Here is a 25,000-nt window from a genome sequence, read left to right as displayed (position 1 = left end):
AATTTCAATGTTCAATGAACTACATATTATGTATAGGCTTCTACGTAGAATTTGCCAAAACCATGAAATCCAATATTCATGGAAATGTAATTCTTTCTCACTCCAGAAAATAAATGAACTTACAGTATTTAAGAAAAATAATAATCTTCCATTGACATTTTTAAAATGCGACTGCAATTTACTGTTTTGTATTTTATAACGAACAGACAATATGATCAACAATACAATGATGTTATTTTTTTATTAATTTTGTTCATCGACAGCTGAATAATTTATGTAAGTAGAAAAAATGTTACACAATGAATATAAAGTCTGATTTGTTAACAGTGCCTATCGTCCCTTTGTCTGGGTCGAGGAGCTGCTTTGACAATATCATCAACACGAAGGATCATCTCTGCAGCTTCTGAACCACTCATGATGACCTGCCTTTTTACTTGGAAAGATTCTGTAATGCCGTTGATTTCCATGTCATCTACCTTTCCTTCATCCATATCTGTAATAAAATCATGAGGTCAGATTTAGTCATATAATAGGACTCACTGCAACCAGATATTTTTTGTAATTATCAAGAGATTTTTGTCAGGTTTACTATATAAATAATGTATATACAGAAATAAATGCACACATTCTTTTTTAAGAGTCCATGAACTTTGTAAAAAAAGTGAAATCTAATTAATGCAACTGCAAAAGTTTCATAATGGAAAATCAAGTTTTTATTATTGCCAACCTGATACTGTCCCATTTTTATCATTAGTATAAACATGGTAATCACTTCTAAATTTACAGTATAAACAATCAGACAATTGGTTTAAGACCTCAAAGACGAAATAATATTATAATATTATGGCCCTTTGAAGAGGTGAATATCCAAAATTGTCAACACGAGAAGGTTATTTCAATGAGGGCGCAGCCCAAAGTGAAATAACTTTTAAGGGTTGACAATTTTGGATATTCATCGATTCTAAGGGGCCACAATTGTTTTATTATACCGAACTAACAGTGGAAATGCCTTTCAAACACTTTCTATATTTTTTAACTTTACATATAAACAAAGTCGAAGACAAGCTGAGGTTTGAAAATACATTTGTGTTCTAGAATTTCTAGAATGTACAACAAAGGTAGAATCTTTTTGTAAAATATTGATGGCCCTGAAAAGGACCATTACTCTATAAGAGCTATCATCAGCTGCTGGCACTCTGTTCAATTCCAATGCCTCCTCGACTCTCGGTGGGCTTTCATTGTAACGTGAACGCTGCCATTTTGTTTATTTACGTCTGTGACATCATTTTCATGGGAGATAACTCAAGTACAAATCAACAATCTAAAAAGGTTATTCGCTGGTGAATAATAGGGTTATTCACCGCTGGTGGAAATTTTAAGGGTTATTCGTCCTTCCTTGCAATTGAATGAAAAAGAAATTAATTATTCCATGTCACGTGATAACGTTTCACCCAATAGAACTGTTTCAAATATATGTAAGGTACAATAATACACTTTGAACTTACTTATTCCCATGGTGTGTTTCTTTTGTGTATGACAAGCTCTAAGTTCTGAGATTAACTGGGCTGTATCATAACCAGCATTGTCTATCATGATGGATGGAAGCTATAAATAGAAATGATGTAACTAATTATCAATATGATTAATTTTAACTCATAAAATTGAAAACACTTGTTTAATACCAGAAATTGAAAAATAAAGACATTTTCTTATCACAGAATTCTGCTAAGTGATTGATACTGCATCTTTTTACAACTTCAATCATAAGAAAAAAGATAATTTATGGGTGAACTATTGAAATAATAAACAACCCTCAAAAATCTTTTTCACCCTAGATTCTTATTGCTAACACTTCAAACCATCTTTATGAAATTAACACCAAATACCTAATGACATCTAATGTCTAGGTCAGTAAGTATTCAAACTTCAAATGTTAGTTTTGGTTAGCTTTCACCTCATACAAGATATACAGACTCACAGACTGGAAAATATCATGACCTCCATTACTGAAGGTCTTGCACAAAATGTATTAGCTTCTTAGGCATTGTTTTACATTTGTCATTTCTGGGCCTTTAATGTTTGACTATAATGTATGGGTGTTGCTCCTTGTTGAAGGCCATACGGTGACCTTTAGTTGTTAATTCCTGTGTCATTTGGTCTCTTGTGAAGAGCTGTTCATTGGCAATCATATCACATCTTCTGTTGTATATTGTTCATTAATGGAATTTGCTGAAGAAAAGTCTAATACAGTAATTCTAACTATTTACCTGTCTTAGAGCTTTAGCATATGCTTCCATAGCAACAGCTTCTTTACCAGGTGTTCTTGCTGCCAATCTGGATACAGCATCAGCCATCAACATTTCTGAACTTCCTATAATTTATCAAGATGCAATGTTAACAACAGTATCACAGTACTCAAATTGCACCAAATACCAAATTTTAACCCATTTTACCTAAAACTAAGTTTTCTTATTGACTAAACAAATCATTATTTGTCATTATGCACATCTACAACATATATATATATATTTCTAAAACTACACACATTGGTTACTATAAAAAAAACATCTGCTCTTTGATTTTTAATAGTAAAACATGTATGCAATTCTAAGTATTCATAATCTTTGAATGCTTGAAAATCAGTTCAAACTCATTTTCCTGTCATTCAGAATGGATTTAAAATCTAATTTGAGGAAATGTATAGTAAACAAGAATAAGTCCATAGTACACTGATGCCCTCCTCACACTATCGTTTCTATGTTCAGTGGACCCTGAAACTGGGGTAAAAACTCTAATTTGGCGTTAAAATTAGAAAGGTCATATCATAGGGAACATGTTTACTAAGTTTGGACTTCAACTTAATAAAAAAATACCTTGCCCAAAAACTTTAACCTGAAGCAGAAAAGGCAGAATAGACAAACAAACAAACAAATGGACCAAAAAACATAATGCCAAGGAATGGGGCATAAAAAGATACAGCTACAAAATCTTAATAGAAAGGAAACATTTGTCTGTTTCTTAAATTAACCCAAGTGGAAAACTGTCAAAAAGGGTGAAATTAGGGTACCCTCACGTTATACAAGAAATGACATTAAATAAGGTCCAGTCAACTTGAAAAGGATTTATCACAAAAGCTATTTATGATGCTTGCATCAAATATATATCTTCCAAATTTCTTTTTCTATTTAACCACAAACATTTTAAAAATCACATCAACAGCTTGCAGTTATGATAATATGAAAATGAATGGACTAAAATATTACCTCCACCAAAAACTGTCTTTGTTTCCTTGACTGTCTGAGTAAGAACACACAGGGCATCATGAATAGATCTGTCGGCTTCATCTAAGATTTGTTTTGTCGCTCCTCGTAAAATGATAGTACAGGCTTCTCCAAGTTTAACACCTGAAATATTATATCATAAAAATATCACAACGTCTCATCACTCAGTACAATAAACATAACACATCCCCATGAACTTGACATAATGACTTCCTGCAACAATTGTTTACATTTTTTTATACTAAATTGTTTAAGCTGTCAGACTGCATGTAATGTTAATTTACAAAGTGCTTGTACTAAATCAGGAATAAATAGTGATTTAACTCCAATAAGAACATTTGATACATACATTGATTTTTGTTTTATTCACTTAATACTTCCTTTTAGTAATTGGATCTACTTGAACTAAGGACTCGACATGTAAGGTGCCTTGATGGAAGTAAAAAGCTCTGAGGTTGAATGTACATGTAGAAACACAAATTTTCCAAGTAACAATAATTTTGTGAACAATAACATGGGATATGACATACCTGAGAATTTGATCAGCTTATCTTCACCAATCATAATTTCTTCAATCAAATCACAGTGACCCAATTTGATTAAATCTGGTGCATCAAACGTTGAACAGATTTCTCCACCTAAAATAAATGTTTTAAATAACTGTTGAAAATTTATATACACAATAACTGTATATGATTGTTCCTTGCAGCAAACCCACAATTTTGTAAATTTTCATGAATGTTTTAAAAAAGTTTATATAAGATCAAATAATGACCAAAAATGTCCAACAAAAAAAAGTTCATATTACCAAGTGTTCAGTTTTCATAAGTTGTAAAAATTGCAGTATATCACTTCTGTGTTTTGATTCTGATTTCAACGTGCTGACAAGTGAACATATTTCTTGTAAAAGAGTTAGAATACAGTAGCAGTTTCTAATGTTGATTTTCACCCATGTAAATAAGATGTAAGTACCTGTAACTAAAGCTAATCTTTCAACTCCTTCAAAGTCAGCATGCTCTATAGACATAACTCCATTGTCTGAAAACAGCTGTTCTGGATAGTTGTATATCAATTGTCTACAAAACAAAATCATATTACAGATAATGCTTAGAATCTTTTATCTATATATATAAATATGTTATGGTGTTTATATTTTTTTATTCATTAATATTTGATGTATACCTTTTGATGATTTTGTGAATAAAGGGATTATTTACCTGTTAATGAATACATTACATCCTACTTTACAGATCTTATTCACTTTGTCCTTCATCTTTTCTTTTTCTGCTAATTCCAATTCTGCTACTTTAGAAACAGCATCTACTTTTACTTTAGATCCAAATATCTGAGGAAATTAGAACATTTTTATTATTCAGATCAGTATAATAGTTTTTTTGTTAATAAAAAGATAAACCAATTATTTTATTTTACATCTTTGAATTTTCTTCATGCATTTTCAGTGGCTTAGAATTAGTTATACATCAAAATCATGCTTTAATTAGTTTTTAACATAAAAGCTATAAAATTCAAACAGGAAAACAGCAAATTAGTATCAATAATTTAATTTGAGTTATCTCCCTTTTCACATGTTTTCATAACCCGACTAGTAACAGTTTATTGTAGTCAATTTTTGTTTTCATGGTTATCAGGAAGCCTATGACGAGCCTATTGAGATTTGATGGATTAACAGGTGTAGTAATATAATTCAGTCAACCAAAGCTCATCTCAAGGGGAGACTACTCTAACTTCCACAAGATAAACTGATTTTGTGTATCAGGCTGATTTGATCATACAATGTACATTTCATTGTCATTTTTTCGCATTGATTTTTTTTGTCGTTATTAAAACACTGTGTTTCAGACTGTGCAAGCAAAATACAATGACTTTTTTGTTTCAACACTCCATGTTTCATACCAACTGAAGTGTTATATCTTTGAAAGCTTCTCACGGCATGACAACTATGAAAATCATTTTGATGACTTGTCAATTAAGAGATAACTGTATTGTATTTGAAGCTTTAAGGACGTGCATCGGTAGTTTTACTGTTGCAAATTTAGTTTACCTGGCGACGCGGAGCGACAGTAAAACTACCGATGGACTTCCGCAAAGCTTCAAATACAATACAGTTATCTCTATTCTAATGCAAAACAAGTTTATAATTAAATTTCAATCATTATTTCAGTGTAAAATGTTCATTAAAGAAAATTCCGCGAAAAGATGCAATGTTCTTTGGTCCCTACACTAGGTGACGTCATAGGTATGCTTCCAGCGTCAAATATAAACACTGGGCGTTTTCTGGCTTCTGTGCCGCTTCAGAATGTAATAAAATTTGATAAAAAGAAGATTTTTAGGCGCAACAAGTGAGTTTTTTTGTTTATTATTGTAGAAATAACCATCTAATAAAGGGTTATACAAACAATTTTATTGATTGTCAGATAAAAGGAAATGTGTGAATTAGCTCGATTTATTTTTGCGTTCTTAATAAATTTGTAATTCAATAAGAAAGAATCTACAAAAATAATTTGGTTCACAATATCAAACATAAACAGAACTGACGACTCATAATTACACAGATCAATTGTAATTCTTACCTTTATTTTATCACTATCCATGGGTGTGTTAGCTACTAATATTTTACAGTTTTCTAATCTTTTAGGTTGTCCGACACCTATTTTCTTTTCTAACAAAAATCCTGAAACAAATAAAAAAGCAAGGTCAATATTGAAACGAAATTAATTCAACATCTTTTGGTTATTTTTGTTATTGGGAAACTGTTTCATTGACATACACCCAACCTCCCCTTTTATGTCTAGTCTAAAATTCAGACTAGGAATAAAAGACCTCAATACTCAATTGTTGTTATCCTACCCCCACACCAAAATGACATTTTTTCTGATATATCCACCTTCTACTAAAAAAAGGATAAACTGACATCTGGTGATAAATATCCTGTGTCCTGTTTTTGTTTCAAAAGGAAAGGAGACACCAAAGAGATATTCAATTTTGTTGTTTGAATTCTGTCTCATTGACAGTTACTCCCCAAATCACTTGTAATTCATATCAATACAGTAAGGGAGGTTGTGTTTTTTTTTTTGGGGGGGGGGGGGGGGGGGGGATTATCAATCATAGACTTTTGAAAAAACACAAACATTTACCAACTTCACAATTTCTAATTTGCCGAAATAGCTGCATGTATCAATAAGAAACAGGGGTAAAACATACCTTCATCTAAATATGAGTCTTGTAAACCGCCTCCAAGTATTTTGATCAACTGTATAGCATCTAAATTTCCACTTCCCTAGAAAACAGAGAAAATTGTTACATTTTCAGTCAATTACTAAATAGTGATAAATTTATAAAATCCAAAATATTTCCTAAACCACATGAAAGAAATGAAATGATAAAAACTATGCTTAAAAAAAAAGAATAACATTTGGTCAGAAAGTAAAACATTGAAACTTTAAGGAGACTTCATTTTGCAGTAATAGATAGTCTTTTGATAATAAATGTAATCTCTTTAAACTTTAGTTAAAGGAAGCATTCTGAAAAGTTGAGGCCAATAAAGCAATAACAAAACATTCCTAGTACTTTTTACTTGTTCACTATATATTTTCATTATAAGAAGTCTTTAACCTTTAATCTAAGAACAGCATCAACACAGAGATTTGAAAAGTGGTCCTTGTATTGTGTCAATATTTTTGAACTAAGTGTGGTCCTAGCTATGTTCATTAAATCTTTCTTAAATTTCTTTTCATCTTTTCTGGAAAGAAAACATGGTAGACATTAATCATACAGTTCTTTAAAACATTAAAGTCATGGCTGTATGATAATATGACATATTTATTACAACATTTATGTAATCAATGGTTATAGATATAAAAAGATGTGGTATGAGTGCCAATGAGACAACTCTACATCTAAGTCCTAATTTATAAAAGTAAACCATTATAAGCTAAAGTACGGTCTTCAAAACTGAGCCAAGTATGTATTTATATTTTACACAAACTAACGCTTTTCTAAAATTTACTCTCTTCCTGGTCTTTTTAAAGGACCACAACCTTGTGTATTTTCTAGCAAAAAGGAATATTTCCTTCAGAAGAACAAGAGTGCACACGCTGAAATGTCTCGCCTTCTATACTAATCATTGATATTATGTTGATAGTCCTAAGTATAAAGCTTAGTTTTATTACAACTGTCTCATAAACTTAACATTAACCAAGATAACTAAACAAAGACCAATGAACCTTGAAAATGAGGTCAAGGTCAGATGAACCATGCCAGGCAGACATATACAGCTAACAATGCTTCTATTCATATATAGTTGACCCATTACTTATACATGTTATAGTTTAAGAAAAATAGACCAAAACACAAAAACTTAACACTGTGCAATGAACCGTGAAAATGATGTCACGGTCAAATAAAACCTGCGCGACTGACATAAAGATCATAAAATATTTCCATACACCAAATATAGTTGACCCATGGCATACAGTATTAGATAAAAAGACCAAAACTCAAAAATTTAACTTTGACCGCTGAACCATGAAAATGAGGTCAAGGTCACATGACATCTGCCCGCTAGACATGTACACCTTACCATCATTCCATACAACAAATATAGTATACCTATTGCATATAGTATGAGAAAAACAGACCAAAACACAAAAATTTAACTATAACCACTGAACCATGAAAATGAGGTCAAGGTCAGATGACACCTGCCAGTTGGACATGTACACCTTACAGTCATTCCATACACCGAATATACTAGCCCTATTGCTTATAGTATCTGAGATATGGACTTGACCACCAAAACTTAACCTTGATCACTGATCCATGAAATGAGGTCGAGGTCAAGTGAAAACTGTCTGACAGACGTGAGGACCTTGCAAGGTACTCACATACCAAATATAGTTATCCTATTACTTATAATAAGAGAGAATTCAACATTACAAAAAATTTGAACTTTTTTTTCAAGTGGTCACTGAACCATGAAAATGAGGTCAAGGACATTGGACATGTGACTGACGGAAACTTCGTAACATGAAGCATCTATATACAAAGTAAGAAGCATCCAGGTCTTCCACCTTCTGAAATATAAAGCTTTTAAGAAGTGAGCTAACACCGCCGCCGTAGCCGCCGTAGCCGCCGCCGGATCACTATCCCTATGTCGAGCTTTCTGCAACAAAAGTTGCAGGCTCGACAAAAAATCAGTTTCATGTAGCTTTGCATAATAAAATTTCTTTTAAATTTGAAAAAAAATTTAAATATTAAATTTTATTTTGTTAATTACCCGTGATCTCTTGCAAATTCTGTTAGAGCCTTTCTAGCTTCATCTGTAGCTAACCTCCAACCAGCAATAATTGTCTGTGGGTGGATTTTCTGGGAAATCAGTTGTTCAGCTTCCTATAAATTACAATCAAATGTTAAATAATTGAGCAGAGCACAAGATAAGTGTTGTATCTAATATATATGTTCCAGACCGTATGAGTATTTGGACCGTACGCGTACGGTCTGACTAATATTAAGAAGTTGGTCAGGTTTATTACATACAAATGTATATATAACAAGTATCAAAATAACTTCTATCTCAAATTAATATAAAAATTTCAATTATAGTAATTGAAATAAAAACTTAATATTTTAAATTTAAAAAAAATCACGCTTATTTAATCTGTTAATCTCCTGTATTAAGCATGTCAGTAATTCATTAATTTCAGCCAAGTATGCTCATTGAAATTCTCGGAAGTAAACATAATGTGGGAGGACAATTGTTGAAGAATATTTAGGAACTTTACAAAAAAATGCATATGCAAAGGAACATGCATGAAAATGTAAAAAAAAATATGACGTTCCTTGTGGAAGCAAGTTTCACCTTGGGCCAGAGTAACACAAAAGGATTCACGGATATAAAATCAAACAAATATTCGATTTCAATTGTTCGCTTATTCAATTTATCCGTCTTATTGTAATAATAACAATTTGTATAACTAATAATAAGGATTTTGATAAAAATTTGTTTGAATTTAAACCATATGATTCCAAAACATGTATGGTCAGCTGGACCGTACGCGTATACTCATACGGTCCGACCGTACGCGTATGGTCGGACCGTACGAGTATACGTATACGGTCCGGACCGTACGCGTACGGTCCAAATACTCATACGGTCTGGAACATATAAAATATTTAAAAGATCTGGATTGTTCAGGTAATCTATGGATCTTAATAAACTTTGTACTATAAGTTCACCACCTTTTCAGCATTTCACCACTCCTCAATAGGCATACTTTAGTTTGTTTGGCAAGGCAGGGAAAGAAAATAATTATAAAATGCAATAAAAGCAAACAAAATTTTTGAAAGATAAATAAGACAGAGACAAATGGACAGACAGGACACAAGCTGTCATCTGGGCGCTAGTATTATTATATGAAATGTTCATTGTTTTATGTGTCACTTGTTGGTTATACTATAAAAGTATAATAAAAATAATAAATACTTTTTGTGTGAACTTTTTCTTTTTTTTCGAAATATGTATGATCCATGTGATTGAACATTTGAGATAATAATCAAACATGTCCACACTTACTTTTAAAAGTTCACAAGCAAACACAACAACAGAGGTGGTACCATCTCCTACTTCATCATCCTGTACTTTGGATATATCTACAAAGTGAAAAACATGCTTGGTGTTATATAAGATATGGTTCTTTCAATGGCAACCACTTTCAACTTAAATTTATACAAAATAAAAAGGCATTTACAAAATACATGCATGTATCTACATGTTTATGTATATTTAAACTGTTACTTACCAACCAAATATTTGGCATCAGAAATATTTGCACTAAAGGATTTCAGTATGACTGTTAACTCTTATATATCGAAAGCAAAAAGGACAGTCTACACTTATAGATGTTGGTATGTTTGTACTTACCAACCAATACTTTGGCTGCAGGAAGATCTACACCTATGGATTTCAGTATGGTTGCACCATCATTTGTTACTTGGATACCCTCACCACTTTGCAGAATCTTGTCCTGTAATTATTTCATAAATAGAATATATTGTATATTAATTGACATACTTCGATTTCGAAGCCTTTATTCACTTTTTTTTCACTGACCAATTCCTTTACCATCAATGAGAAATAACATTTATAAAGAGCCTGCCAGCATGTATAGTCCATATTTTATTGATTTTGTATTCACATAGTCTCATAGATCAAATTTATTTGTTCAGTGTATGTTCACTTGGATTCATATGTCTTTTGATTGAGTTAAGCCATTCCAATTGATATTTTAAATTGTGTCTTTCTATGTTGTGATGTAACACTATAGTTTCTGGTAAAGGTGAAGATTGGTACCTATTTCAATGTTTAAACCCGATGCAATGGTTTGCACCTGTCCCAAGTCAGGAAGCTGATTTTCAGTAGTTGTCATTTGTTGATGTGGTTCAGAAGTGTTTCTCGTTTATTGAATAGATTAGACTGTTGGTTTTCCATGGCCATATACTAGTCATTTTTGGGACTCTTTATAGCTTGCTGTTCAGTTTGAACTAAGACTTCGTGTTAAAGACCTATAATGGTTTTCTTTCACAAATTGTGACTTGGATGGAGATGGCACTCATACCACATCTTCTTACATCTATATACATAGTAAAAGTCTTTAATTATTTACCATTCCTTTTGGACCTAATGTACTCTTGACAAGATCACCAATAGCAATGGCTCCAACAAATGATGACTAAAAAAAAAAATCTTCATTAAATACACCCAAGTAAATAATTCTTACAAATAAATGTTCTATTTAAGGTATACAAGTAATACTTTACAAGGAGGCCTAAGTTTCAGAGTGGTATAAGTAGTGGAATTACTGTACAACTAGCCTGTCAAAAGTGTGATTGTGAGTTCAATTTCCAGCATGTGGCAGGTGGCCTTGACTCCAATCTTTATTGACTATGATTGTCAGTTTTCCCACTGAAAATCGTGCATCGCTCAGCGCACTCTGGCGTCCTCCACCAATAAAAACTGACTGCCACAAAATAGAACAAAAGTGTTAAAAGACTAAGTGGAGTTAAACACGAATCAATCATACTTTAAATCATCCAGTGGTCTTAGGTTGATGACAAACTCATTTGCAATAATATGGGGACGAAGTCCCCTATTACAGTAGAAAAATCAATAAAAAAATTTAAATACAGGAAAATTTCTCGAAAATTTTCATTGTACTAATGAACTCAAAATTGTTATCTTTTTTTGGGTCACTTTTTTTTAATTTCCGCATTTGCGCATAACGCAGAAATCTACTTCCTTCTTCCGGTCTCGGTGTCATGCGACTTTTGAGTAGTCTAGAAAATATATAGAAACTCAAGGAATACAACATCAATTTCATTTTTAATAATTCTTTGTCTTCGATATGAATAAACCTGATACCTGATGATCACGTTTCTTTGTTTACATTGAACATGTCGTCATAACTTAAATAACGTCACAAGTAAATCCTTAACAACAGAACCAAAATCGGTATTTCCATTTTGAAATTAAAATATGTTAGAATTTAAAAAAAATTAATTCATACAGACTTCGTCTCCTTTCACAGGTAATGCCTACCTCATATTACCACAATTGCTGATCTGATTTTTTTCAAAATATTTTGAGGTGTATTTTGATGTCTCTATCAAGAAGCAAAAATTCAATTAAAAAATACAGTCAAGGGTCCAACTTAAATAAGTTATCAGAGAAAAATAACATGCATGTGTTATTACAGAAACTTTCATGACTTGTCTACTCTTTTTTCCTTAATCTGTAATAACATGTTTGTTATCAGTTAAATATATTTTATCTTTAATGGGCACTTGAGAATTCTTAAAAATTTGCGCAGTAGCTTAATTTATTACCTTGATAACTAATTTTCTAAATCCATTTATAAAATTTTGATCAACCATGGTAAATCAATGAGACAAGGCCGTTAAGGGCAAACTAAGCTGTAATAACAAGGCTTAGTTATTACAAGCATGTAACTTACTATATGAGAGTAAATGAGACACTTGGAATCTTGCGCAGTGCCTCATTAAAAGCTCTGATCATCATATTTACAATGAATTGAAATACATTGTTATGAATGTCAGAGCAAAGCCTCTAAAGAGATATAGAGAAGCTGTAATAACACCCTTTGGAATATCTTTTCTGTAATAACATACATGTAGGTGTACTATGCATGATTGGTAAACTATGAGCTGGTATATCTTTGCAAAGATAAGTATACATAAAGAAAATTATAATATCAATAGAACTTGAGAAAAATTTTACAAAATAAAGGTTGTATATTTTCCCTTTAAAACATGTAACATACATATGTTATCACAGTTTTTTGATAATTTAGCCCACAATAACAACATGTATGTTATTTTCTCTAATAACTTATTTAAGTTAGACCCTTGACTGATATACATGTATGTCAAAGAAAGTAGATGAAGTGTGTTTGTACTAAACTTAACATAAAATTTTAAACAAAAGCATATATAAACAAATGAATGACCATATGATATGGTAATCTTTTAAAATAATGTCTTACTTCATTCAAGTTTTTTTTAAAAATGTAACTCTAATGACAATTATATATTTTAATATCAAAATCCTGTAGTTTTCATATGTTGAACATGTCATTAGAAAAAAATTGACTTGAATTGAACTATTTAAAGTTTCAATATAAAAAATAAATGAAGATGGAAAAAAAAACAGGTGCTTTGAATCTGCTGAATCTTTCATTAGGATGTGAGCTCATACAATGTTTATTGATAGACGTCATTTTTGGGTATGTCACAAACATCCATCTGTAGTATTTTCTGGCACAGGAAATGCAACCATATAAAAGTAGTGACAGGAAGAGGGTTAATAATTTAATATTGTTAACAAGTTATCCTTTCATGGAAATTACTCAAAGAGTATGAACTTACCAATCTAGCAGTTTCTGCCTTCTCTTCTTCAGCACCTTGGCTGAAAATCTGTATAGGGTTCAATGCTAATGACGACATCTGCAATAAAGGTTTTCTTTCATAATAAAGTAAATTCAGTGACATACACATGTGCATGTATAATATATCAAAAATGTATGAGGGGGAGTCTGACTTTTGTCAGGACTCTGGTATCAGGTGTTTATAAGCTCAGGATTTCGAGATTGATCCTTTCGGGATCTGGAAATTCTTTTTTCAAATTTTGGGATGTCAGGATTCAAATTTCTTTAAATTCAGACCTTATTATTTTGACTACAGAAGAGTATGATTTTTAATGTCTCATCAAGTGGTCAATACAGGTTAATTGAAATTTTCTAGGTGGACCTTACCTTTACACATCAATGTCTACATGGTCTAAGGACATAAACCCATCACAATGTCAATGATAATATAGGGACTTTTTTCTTTGGCCTTTTAAATTCAGGTTTTATGTTTTAATTGTCTATCATTAGTTTATATGTTTTTGTAAACATATGAATTTGTGCTAAGCTTTTCAATGGTCACAATGCATTCTAAATATCCCAAAAACACATATAAACACATGGAGGAGTTGTAAAAAATGTTAATTTCTAATTTATTAAGGTTATGATAATGTATAATTTTGATATATTAATCTATTAGGATATATTAATCTATTAGGACTATATCTTTTATCTGAACATGTTAAACTCAATCCACACCGTAAACGATAAAGTATATGCAGTAGTAACTACCTCTGACATAAAAGGGGGGTGTAAACCACATGGTTACCAAAATACCATGTGAAGGAAATAACGATATCGTTTCGTTAATAATTGGAGACTAAAATTATGATTTACGGAGATTTTTGTATCCACTAATATGTCATTTACCTTTTTTGCAGTCTTACTAAAACCTTTCTGGTCTAAAAATTGTGTCAGTAGTGTTTCTTTTCTCTAGAATGTTCCCGTTCAGACGCGTATGTACTGAAACTTTATTGACTAGTAAAGGTACACCAAACTGTAAGGAAAACAGGGCACCAGTTCTAAAAATCTAACAGAGAAAACAAAATGTCGGAAACAAATATAGGAATGTTCCGGCAAATGTTAATATTCGAGCCACGTAATATGGTTTAAGATGAAATATAGGAGTTAGATATGGTATTTTTTAACGTGTCTGTATATACAAGAAAAGATTAAACAGTTTTATTCAAATACAAAGGGCACACGAAGAGGAAAGTAATTATTACACTGATTTATATAATATTGACCTGAGATTACTATAAATTATATAGTAATCTCAGTATTGACACAATCAGAGGCGGATTTAGGGGGGGGGGGGGGGGGGGGCAGGGGGCCAGGGCCCCCCTTTTTGGAAAAAAAAATGGTTGCTTATATAGGGAATCATTGAAGCGTGACTGGAGCGGGGCCTCTCTTAGGTCAGTCAGTGAGCCCCCACTTATGAAAATTTCTGGATCCGCCACTGACAATAATGTTACTGATAACTTCATATATCCTGAAATATGCATAGAAATCATTTCTAAGATATAAAACCCAGAGACATATATACACATGTCTCTCGTAAAACCACAGGTTCGGAACCGTACACATGGTACAGTGAGTCATATTAGTAAAAAAAAAATATCTCTAATATGCTCTATGGGTTGCATAAAATATATCTGTACTATATCGATACTTTTCTGAGTTCAAAACATTTTATCAATATATAAATTTCAATAATTTCCAATACTTAAGGTTTTTTTGTAAGTAAAAAGTCCATTAAACTTGAATTTATATGATTTTTTTTAATGTCGTACAGAGGCGAACTCATATCCGCATGTCACAATCGACGGGTCCTCCCTACAATCTTAAATATATATTTTTTTGGCACGAAAAAAATGTTCAGCCCCTAGTATCCAAATCAGTTTCAACATACTATCCACAGGAAAGTTTCATCGTGTGATGCTTATGTACTAACTTATTTAATAAAGGGTAAATGCAACACATATGTGCAAAAATGAATTGAGATGATGTGGAGGGGCAGAGTACTATACACAAGGAGTGAATATACATGTCATTGAGACCATAGCAGGCACATCTTGATTAGGGTTATCAAGGTAACAAACAACTCCCCTTGCTTGACCATGCTATAACGTTAACACCACTACTAGTGAACATTTTTTTAAATAATAGTTATTTTATTATAGACATTGTATATGCATTTTTTGTTATAAAACAATGCGGTATTTTTTTTTAAAAAGGTAATGAAATTGTAAGGTCTTTGGAAAGGTGTCTTTGATGTATTTTCTTCTTCTTTCAGTTTCTAGCTATCCATCAATTATTGAAGATTATTCGCCGGGTGTCGACTATAATCTTCTTCTTTTTTATATTTTACAAGGTAACCAGAAAAAAATAAGAAACAAAATCAAAAATAACATTTAGATAAAACTATATACACTTGATAACAATAATAGTTAGGGATAGAAAATAGGGAGGAGTGTGAGCTGATTCTGAGATCATACTCTTGAATAGCTGTATTATACTGGATGCATGACACTATGTGTTGTGGCAGATGATTCCAATCTATAACTGTACGTGGATAAAATGAATATATATTTATAACAGTTTTTAGATGTTTGTATTTGCCTAAATAAGTGTGGATTGCTATATATGTCTGGTTCTATTGTCTTGTTTGATCAAAAGATTAAATGGAGGGACTGCAACAATTTGGTGTATAATTTTGTAAAAGAAAACAAAGTCTGTATCGCAAATCTCTAACTTAAATTGGCTACAATTTTAAGTGTGTCATCCTTTCAGTAACTGAACTGATGTTATGGAAGCATGCTGCTCTTCGCTGAACTTTTTTAATTTGTGAAATTTGCTGTTTTTGATGTGGATCCAAAATGGTCGGACAAGTGCTTGAATTTTAACTTTAGTTGAAGCTATTTTAATTTTTCTACGAATAAATCCAAAAGACAGATTTCAAAATTGCTTATGATGTCATGTTATCAATATGTTTATCCCATTATAAGTTTGACTGAAACTATTTTTCAGAGTCAACTTTTTCTGAAGAGTGATTGATTGTGTGATTTGTAAGTAAAGTCTTGGCGACCTAAAACAAGAAAATAAATTCCTGTATTTTATTTCATTCCCTCTTCCCCAATGAAAGAAAATGACCAGTTCATTTGGCATTAAGTTATGCACCATCGGGTTTATACAAAGATTTAAAATTGAAATCCTTAATTGTTAATACTCAAACGATACAGAGGACATTATATAACTAATATAGTAACTTTACTATGCTGAAATCAATGGTATTAAGATAGCCATAACTTATTCGTCATATTAAAAGAAGTGTTGATATAACAAATCGTTTATAAGAATATTAAAACGAAATATGATTGTATACGTGTCAACTCAAACTTCATGTTGTAATTCATTTAAAGTCAGGCTTTGACAATAAATGTACTACCAGAGTCATATAATACAACCATGCGTCCACGTCTCTTTCAATTGTCTGGCACATTACGAAGATCGTGAAACATTGAGTATATTAAAATAAGGAGATTGCAAATGAGACACTAGTATTCACCAGAGGTTTTTTTTACGAAAAATATGACAGAAATGAACCATTAACAACCACTGAATTATGACTTCTGACTTTAAAAGAATGTGACAGGGTTGAACATTTTGAGAGCGCTCAACCCTCTTCTAACACAGGACATTGGTGTGACAGCACAACATTTAAACAAACCGGCAAACAAAATCAGCATGCAGTTGCAAAGTTGATTAAATCAATAGATCGTTAACAAACACAAACACAAGTAACACAAATTCAAGACACAAAGCACCGATATAAGAGGACTATCGGTTACTGAAAGCTAGTTCAAGGCCTATTGCAACTGGTAAATACGTCACGAAGTTCTCTAATATGACTAATGCTGAGTTTCACATCAAATTTAAAGACCTAGCTGATGCATATACATCCTTTTTTATTAGTTGAATACTAATTGAACATTCATTATCAGGTTTCGCGTAACAATTTGAAAAAAAGATAGAAACAAATTTAGCAATCATATGGAATGTTACATATTTGTAAATTGTTATTAGATGTAAGAAGATGTGGTATGAGTGCCAATGAGACAACTCTCCATATCCAAGTCACAATTTGTAAAGGTTAGCCATTATATTGTTTATTTGTGCTATTTCATGTTTTTAGTAGAAATCCGATTGTTTTGATACTGATATATCTTAATTATCTTATCTCAGTGTGAAGATTTATGAAGTCCTTATTTACGGACCTTTGGCAGTTTACTGAAGTTGCATAACTTTTGTTTGATATATACAAATAAATGTTAAACATGAAATCTTTTTATATTTATTGCCTTTTTAGGTACTTTTAAGTAATATTGTGCATAAGAACGGCAATAAACCGCAGGTGAAGATAATACTTGAAGGTGTGTTAAACTGATCACAAACAGCATAAGTTAAAACTATCTTCGTGGTCTATCAACCAAGCTTATGGTCTCAAATAGGATGAGTTAAATGAATGTCATAAAATAATTTGTCGCACATCAACATGGATGTCAATGTTCCAGGTCTGATTGCAGTGATTCTCTTCTATATTCTGATTCTCGGCATAGGATTATGGGCTGCAAGAAGAAAAAGGAATTCGAATAATGAGGATTTAATGTTAGCTGGGAGAGATATAGGTGTTTTCGTGGGCGTGTTTACAATGACTGGCAAGTATTTATAGTTATAATGTATGTTCTTGAATATTAAAATTCTCGTAAGGTAGTAAGTGTGACAAGTATATATATGTTGATGCATTATATAAGTGCGTTTCAATAAAGTTTTTTCGAATCACCCACAGTTTGCCGTGACTCTTAAATAGACCATGATCTGCTAATACAGGAACGCATATTCAGTAATATTGTAATACTTTATATATAAAGCATATCATTCATTTGAATTTTCGTGGATATAACACTGTTTTGAAGAACACAAACACCCCTGCTAAAGTTATTATGCGTATAGTCTGTTACAACTGACAAGCATATTTTTGACGTTTTGTCAATATATTGTCCATACTTATAGTAAAGTATGATAAAACAATTTGCACTTTTTTCGAAATAGTATTTACCTGTCTAGTCTATGGATATAAGTTTTATATATCTTAACTGTTATGATTTTATAGAAAAGCTGTTTATTAGTGTGGACTTGTTGAATACACAGTATTGACGCAATAACGTGCGTAACGTCTTAGCGTTCAGTGGCAAATATTTCATGCATGTTCAGGACGATCTATAGAACAGACGTAAACAACTTGACATCAATTTTATTATCTATACAACTCCAAGTCCGTTGACTTCGGTATATAAATGTGGTCAAGACTTGGATTCCTCCCATCCATCTGGCATTGAAATCTTAATAAAGTGTGGCGTCAATTTTGTTGCAGCAAAGCCCAATCGGAATTGGGGACGTTAAATTCAATGTCTAGTGAAGAGAGAGTGTCGAGCTTTCTTCACGTCAAAGAACTAATGTAAAAAAATCTTAGAAAGGTCTGTTGCGAGGCAAACATGTTTCCCCGAATCATTTAATCATCTGCTTTGTTCTCGTCTTGAATATGTAAATTTGCCACTAGACCCTACGCAACCAACAATCAATCAAATAATCAAGCAAGTAGCCAAGCAAGCACATATTCAGTTATCACTGTCCCACTTTGTTCCGTCTGGTATAGGAATGAAAGAAACGATTGGAACGCCATCATGATATTTACGACTCAAGTAATTTCGTCACATGTCGTAAATACTTAAAATGCACTCAGGTTATGATTAAACGTGATGACAGCAATTTCGAAATAGTGGATTATTTTCATCAGTAGAAGGAATATCTTCATTTACTTTTTCTCTTCCAGGCGCAGATCCAGCCGTTTTAAAAGAACATCATATCAGAAAGTCCTTTATCTATTTTACTACTGATTCAAATAAATGAATAAAATGTATACTATTTTCATTATCTTTAGGTGGATTTTTCTTTGCCAAACGAATGAGATCCCAAGGATATGTTACAATGTTAGATCCCATACAACAAAAATATGGCGACCGGATGGGAGGACTGCTGTATCTCCCTTCACTAATGGGGGAACTCTTTTGGTCAGCTGCAATTCTGGGTGCTCTAGGTATGTCTTTTTCGTCAACTTTTGCTATTAAATTCACGCATTTTATTTACATCTTTTTGTTTTTTTAATATTCTATTTTATTTTCTTCTTTACAATAACCAAATGTTTTTCCTTAATAAATGTATATGATGATACTCACGAACAAAGGATCCGATACATATACTAGTAAATACTATATAATTCTTTTTTTAGGATCAACATTGTCAGTTATTATATCACTGAACTACGACGTAGCGGTCATAATATCTGCATGTATTGCTGTTTTTTACACTTTGTTTGGTGGGCTATATTCTGTAGCGTATACAGATGTTGTGCAGCTCTTATGCATATTCTTTGGTCTTGTAAGTATTCCTCCTTTTGTTTTAACATCCAAATGCATCGAGTTAAAAACCTAAGCTTATTTTGTATTCACGGAAACATATTTACTGTTCAATGAATCTGCTATAATACACATATCCAATTAAATGCTTATCATAGAGAAACTGTTTGTTTGGTCTGTATTTTATGTTTAAAACGATGGTGACTATACTGTTGATGTGCACATTTGTATTGTTGTTAAACAACACATGATAGAAAACCATTCCTACATAAATTTTTTTTACTATAAAGTTATATTTCGTTTGCAGTGGTTGTCTATACCTTTTGCCATGACACACGATGCAGTGACGAGTATATCAGTAAATTACACAACAGTCTGGATACAGGAACTAGACCCAGCATACTCCGGGCAGTACATTGATGCGTTTTTACTGCTGATATTCGGGGGAATCGGGTGGCAGGTACTTTTTAAAATATTTACCGAATATAACAACTACTGTTTCTTATAAAATTGAAAATGACCTATTATATATCTATAGCGATGTATTTGTATCCCTTCTCAAAACTCATTACATCGACCACGGTAAACCGATCATCAACAATTTCAGTAAGTGTTTAATCTCACTTGAAAAAAACACAGTATAAAACATAAAAAACCAAATCACTAATTTCAAAATACGAATTAAAACGTCTCGTCGTAGCATTGTGTGTACAATGTATGTCACCTTTACTTAATTACCATTGTCATATAATAGTCGAAGCATTCGTATGGCTTAATTTTGATAAAGAACATTTTATTTATTTGATATAAAACGACGAGTTTTTTGTTTAGTTTATATTTCATTGTTTAAAAGGATATTTTAGAGAACAGACAGTTTTTTTTCCAAATTGTGACGTTTTCTGCAATTATTTTTGTGATAATTGTCTTCTGTTATAATTGTTTGAGACTGAACACATGTTTGACAATTGCAATGCTATTCTTATTTTTATAATTTAGGTATATTTCCAAAGAGTTTTATCAGCACGGACAACTAGGATAGCAGAGAATTTGTCGTACTTTGCCGGCTTCGCTTGTCTGTTTCTTACTATTCCACCATTACTCATAGGAGCTATTGCTGCACAAACAGGTATGAATTTATAACGTCTGACGTCACGAAATTTTAATCATAAAAATCGAAATGATTTTCTGTAATTTTTCAATATCGAAATCCACTAGATTTTAAAATTGAGTAAACATTTATGTTCTTTTTAATGTTTTTTAAAATTAACAATAGGGCACTGTTACTGTATTATTCATATATGTAGGACTCTAAAGTGCGATGGGGACGCTAAAGTACGATGGTCACGCCAAAGTGCGTTGGTCTGTGCTAAAGTGCGATGCCTACATGATGATACGCTAAAGTGCGATGGTCCGCGAAAGTATTTCTTTGATGTATTTTCATTAACAGCTTATAAACCATGCAGTTGGAAAGCAAGAGTTCATGACTTTATTAATTTAAACCTAACCGTGCTTTATCGGCTGAAGCAAATGTGTGTTTTTCTTGGTTGCTTTAAGGAGGACATGAATCTGAAGTTTAATGTATGGATACAAAATAGTATACGCATAATTATCATGGATCCTGCTTTTATTGGAAGTGAACGGATACATTTAAATTATTTTTACGTTAATTGGTGTTCAGTATAACTTACTTTGCAGTCCCCGTGGATAAAATATTGTGGATTTAATGGAAAAGAAACGTCTGTAAAATAAAGCTACATTTTTTTCAGGCGTAAATTATAGATTGTCCGCTAAATCAGTAGTTTGTACATTTTAGGAAAATATCACATGTATTTGTTCTCGCTACGAAAATGTAGAAAACTTGGACAACATCTCCTTTCTCTCGAATTTGAACTAAAGCTTATGCAATAAATGTTATACATTCCGAAAACTATGATGAACGAATTTTGAATTAGTTATTTACAATAACGACTGTATACAGGCTACATACATGTCCGAATTGTATTTTTTGTAGGTTTTGGTTTAAAAAAGTACTAACATGTTAGAAATACTAAATTTAGAAGAATAAAAACCATAGGTAGTTTTTCAAGTATAAAGTCAAAAATTGTCCTGTACTTGAAAAATATATTATTAGATGATATCTGAAAAAGTGTAATACTGAACTCCAGGGTAAATTCACAAAGTCCATTAAATTGACAAAATCGAAGTTGAACTTGATAAAACAACTGGAAAACAACTGCCACATTCCTGACTTGGTACCGACATTTCCCGAAGAAACTAGTGAGTTACAACTATTTTTTTAGCCAGTTAAACCTCCGACTTGTATGAAACTTTTATAGTTCCGTCATATTTACAAACTTTGGCGAGCTACACAAACGGACATATGTGACAATAATTGGGACACAGAAGTGAAAACTGTATAAATATACATCACAGACATACAGTATACCTGGCCAGTGGTGGATCCAGGGGCGGTACGGAGGTTGGTATCCCCTTTTTGGACGATCAATGCATTTAAATAGAGACATATGTTTGGAACCCCCCTTTTTATCCTGGTTTGGGAACCCCCTTTTGAAAACGTCTGGATCAACCCCTGCTGATTAAGTTTTAGTTACTAAAGTATTTAAACAAACACACAGATAAATATAACAAAAACACCAACAAACAAGAATGTGTCCTCAGTACACGGATGCCCCATCCGCACTATCATTTTCTATGTTCAGAGGACCATGAAAATGAGGGAAAATTTCTAATTTGGCATTGAAATTAGAAAGATCATATCATAGGGCACATGTGCACTAAGTATCAAGTTGATTGGACTTCAAAAACTACCTCGACCAAAAATTTTAACCTGAACGGACAAACGGACGAACGGACGCACAGACCAGAAAAAAATAATGCCCATAAATAGAGCATAAAAATATGTGGAGTTTAAACAAGTTAATTTGACAAAGACGCCAACAAAAAGGTTTTTGAAGTTGAAAGTATATACAGTATAAAGTTAAAATGTTAATAATTTCTCGCTTTAGTACACATTAAGTTAGATATAAAGACAACAGGAAATGACTGATTATGGATATATCTTTTATCAACAGACTGGAGTCAAACTGGATATGAGTTAGCAAAAAATTTCTCAGGGGCACTACCGAAAGGTAATGAACGAATGGTATTACCATTGGTTTTGCAGTATCTATGCCCGAGTGCTGTGTCCTTCTTTGGTTTGGGAGCTGTAGCCGCGGCAGTTATGTCGTCTGCCGATTCTTCTGTTTTGTCTGCTAGTGGGATGTTTTCGAGAAACATTTATAGAGCAATATTCAGACAACAGGTGAGTTGAATTAGTGGTAATGTTTTTAATTGATTTGAGCGTAAAATTTTGATATAAAAAAGAAGATGTGGTATGATTGTCAATGAGACAACTCTCCACAAGAGACCAAAATGACACAGAAATTAACAATTATAGGTCACCGTACGGCCTACAACAATGAACAAAGCCCATACCGCATAGTCAGCTATAAAAGGCCCCGAAATGACAATATAAAACAATTCAAACGAGAAAACTAACGGCCTAATTTATGTACAAGAAAGATTAAAAAACAAATATAAGCTCGTTAATAACAAAAACTGTTACAATGAATTATAAATGATGATTGAAGACACAAGGTGCAGATGATAACAGCAAACAAACAAAAAACACCCAACGTTACATACAGTTTTAAAATTTGTGATTTTTGTTTTTAAATGAATTGTGTGTAATTGAATAATAAATGATGCTTGAAGACACAAGGTGCAAATGATAAGAGCTAAAACAAATCGTTACATAAAGTTATAAAAATTAAAAGAACAATTTTAAATTTTATTCATCCAAAGTGCTTTTTCTGAATTAATTTACCTTCATCAACGCTTAAAGCCAACTATTTCAAAGCCAACAGGTTTATATAAGAAACGAAACAGTTGGAAGAACAAACAAAAAAAGGACAGAAATAATAATCAAATCCATCTAATGGCAACTTGCCCGACGGATAAATAAAAGTTCAAAAGTGACCTTTTCAGTTAACTTCTTTCATTTGGAGTTTCTTTAAGCTTTCTTCCAGGGAATCATTTATTTTAAGCGTCTCCAACGTAATACTAATTTTCGGTTTTTTTTAGGCATCCGAACGCGAACTGACATGGGTGTTAAGAATTGCAATTTTTGGAGTTGGAGTCGTCGCTACAGTGATTGCAATAACTGTTGGTTCAATATATGAATTGTGGTTCTTGTGCTCGGATTTTGTGTATGTCATGGTTTATCCACAACTTACATGTGTTGTGTATTTCACTGGTACAAACACATACGGATCTCTAGCTGGATTCATTATTGGACTCTTCTTTCGGCTAGCAGGGGGCGATAACCTTTTAGGGTTTAAACCTTTGATCAGATATCCATGGTATCTAGAAGACTCCAACACGCAACTTTTCCCATACAAAACATTTGCAATGCTGCTTACATTTGTATCTATATTTACAGTGTCATATTCAGCAAATTATCTTTTCAAAAGAGGCATTTTAAGTAAGAAATACGACGTTTTTAAGTGCATTGTTAACTTACCAAAGAAAAAGCCGAATAAAATCTTTCATCCAGCACAAGAATTAAATGTAGAAATGTCAAGTAAAATGACCGTCACAACGTATGCAGAGGGAGTAGATGATGTACCACCGCCTTATACAGAAGCTGCTTCAAATCAAGAGCTACTTCAAACGAAACTTTAATAGTAAAATCGTATTGAAGTGAAAATAGTTATTTTACATACGAAGTTTCGGATGAAACAGTTGAAGAAGAATACCTATACTAATGAACATATGTTGAAAATGAAAAAAAGCGATGCATACATTTAACAAAAACCGTCATTGCATTGGTAATAAACTACGTTCAAGGTAAGAAGGTGTATACTAATTGTGGCAATATTGATTGATGTAACAATATTCATTTATCAGAAAAAAGTGGATGACTTTGGCACTATGTCGTGTTCATCTGTTCGACGGTTCCAGTTCCTTTTGGTTGAAAGATGATTTCAATTATATTTGCCCCAAATGTACATAACTGTATACTTCCTAAAACAAGCTGATTACCTTCTGAATGGTATACAGTGTATTACCTTCTGAATGATATACAGTGTATGTATGTTTGTTATGTCAATGTTTATATGTATTTCAGCGATTTTCCTTTTATACTGGATTGATTTTATGCTTAATAAAATAAGTTAATTACTTA

The 25,000-nt window shown here is 32.2% G+C and overlaps 2 protein-coding genes across 2 annotated transcripts; one reads left to right on the top strand and one right to left on the bottom strand.

The window, feature by feature from the left end:
* Window positions 1-226: 226 nt before the first annotated feature.
* On the bottom strand, window positions 227-14,289 carry LOC143048093 (T-complex protein 1 subunit beta-like). The gene is made up of 16 exons (XM_076221545.1): window positions 14,150-14,289; window positions 13,242-13,319; window positions 10,964-11,029; window positions 10,222-10,324; window positions 9,874-9,950; window positions 8,578-8,690; window positions 6,915-7,041; window positions 6,504-6,579; window positions 5,873-5,973; window positions 4,499-4,626; window positions 4,254-4,357; window positions 3,812-3,919; window positions 3,264-3,404; window positions 2,268-2,371; window positions 1,506-1,605; window positions 227-493 (listed from the first exon to the last, which is right to left on the bottom strand). Exons 2-16 carry the CDS (start codon window positions 13,317-13,319, stop codon window positions 321-323), a joined length of 1,599 nt encoding a protein of 532 aa, XP_076077660.1. The 5' UTR covers window positions 14,150-14,289; the 3' UTR covers window positions 227-320.
* A 3,341-nt stretch (window positions 14,290-17,630) lies between these two features.
* LOC143049550 (high-affinity choline transporter 1-like) lies at window positions 17,631-25,000 on the top strand. Its single transcript, XM_076223155.1, has 7 exons — window positions 17,631-18,001; window positions 19,276-19,436; window positions 19,629-19,777; window positions 20,063-20,215; window positions 20,752-20,881; window positions 22,848-23,077; window positions 23,899-25,000. Exons 1-7 carry the CDS (start codon window positions 17,835-17,837, stop codon window positions 24,496-24,498), a joined length of 1,590 nt encoding a protein of 529 aa, XP_076079270.1. The 5' UTR covers window positions 17,631-17,834; the 3' UTR covers window positions 24,499-25,000.

The sequence above is a fragment of the Mytilus galloprovincialis genome, chromosome 10 (genome assembly GCF_965363235.1).
Source record: "Mytilus galloprovincialis chromosome 10, xbMytGall1.hap1.1, whole genome shotgun sequence".
NCBI lineage: Eukaryota > Metazoa > Mollusca > Bivalvia > Mytilida > Mytilidae > Mytilus > Mytilus galloprovincialis.
Note: the sequence above shows the minus strand (reverse complement) of the source record. Positions and strands in the feature narration are given on the sequence as shown.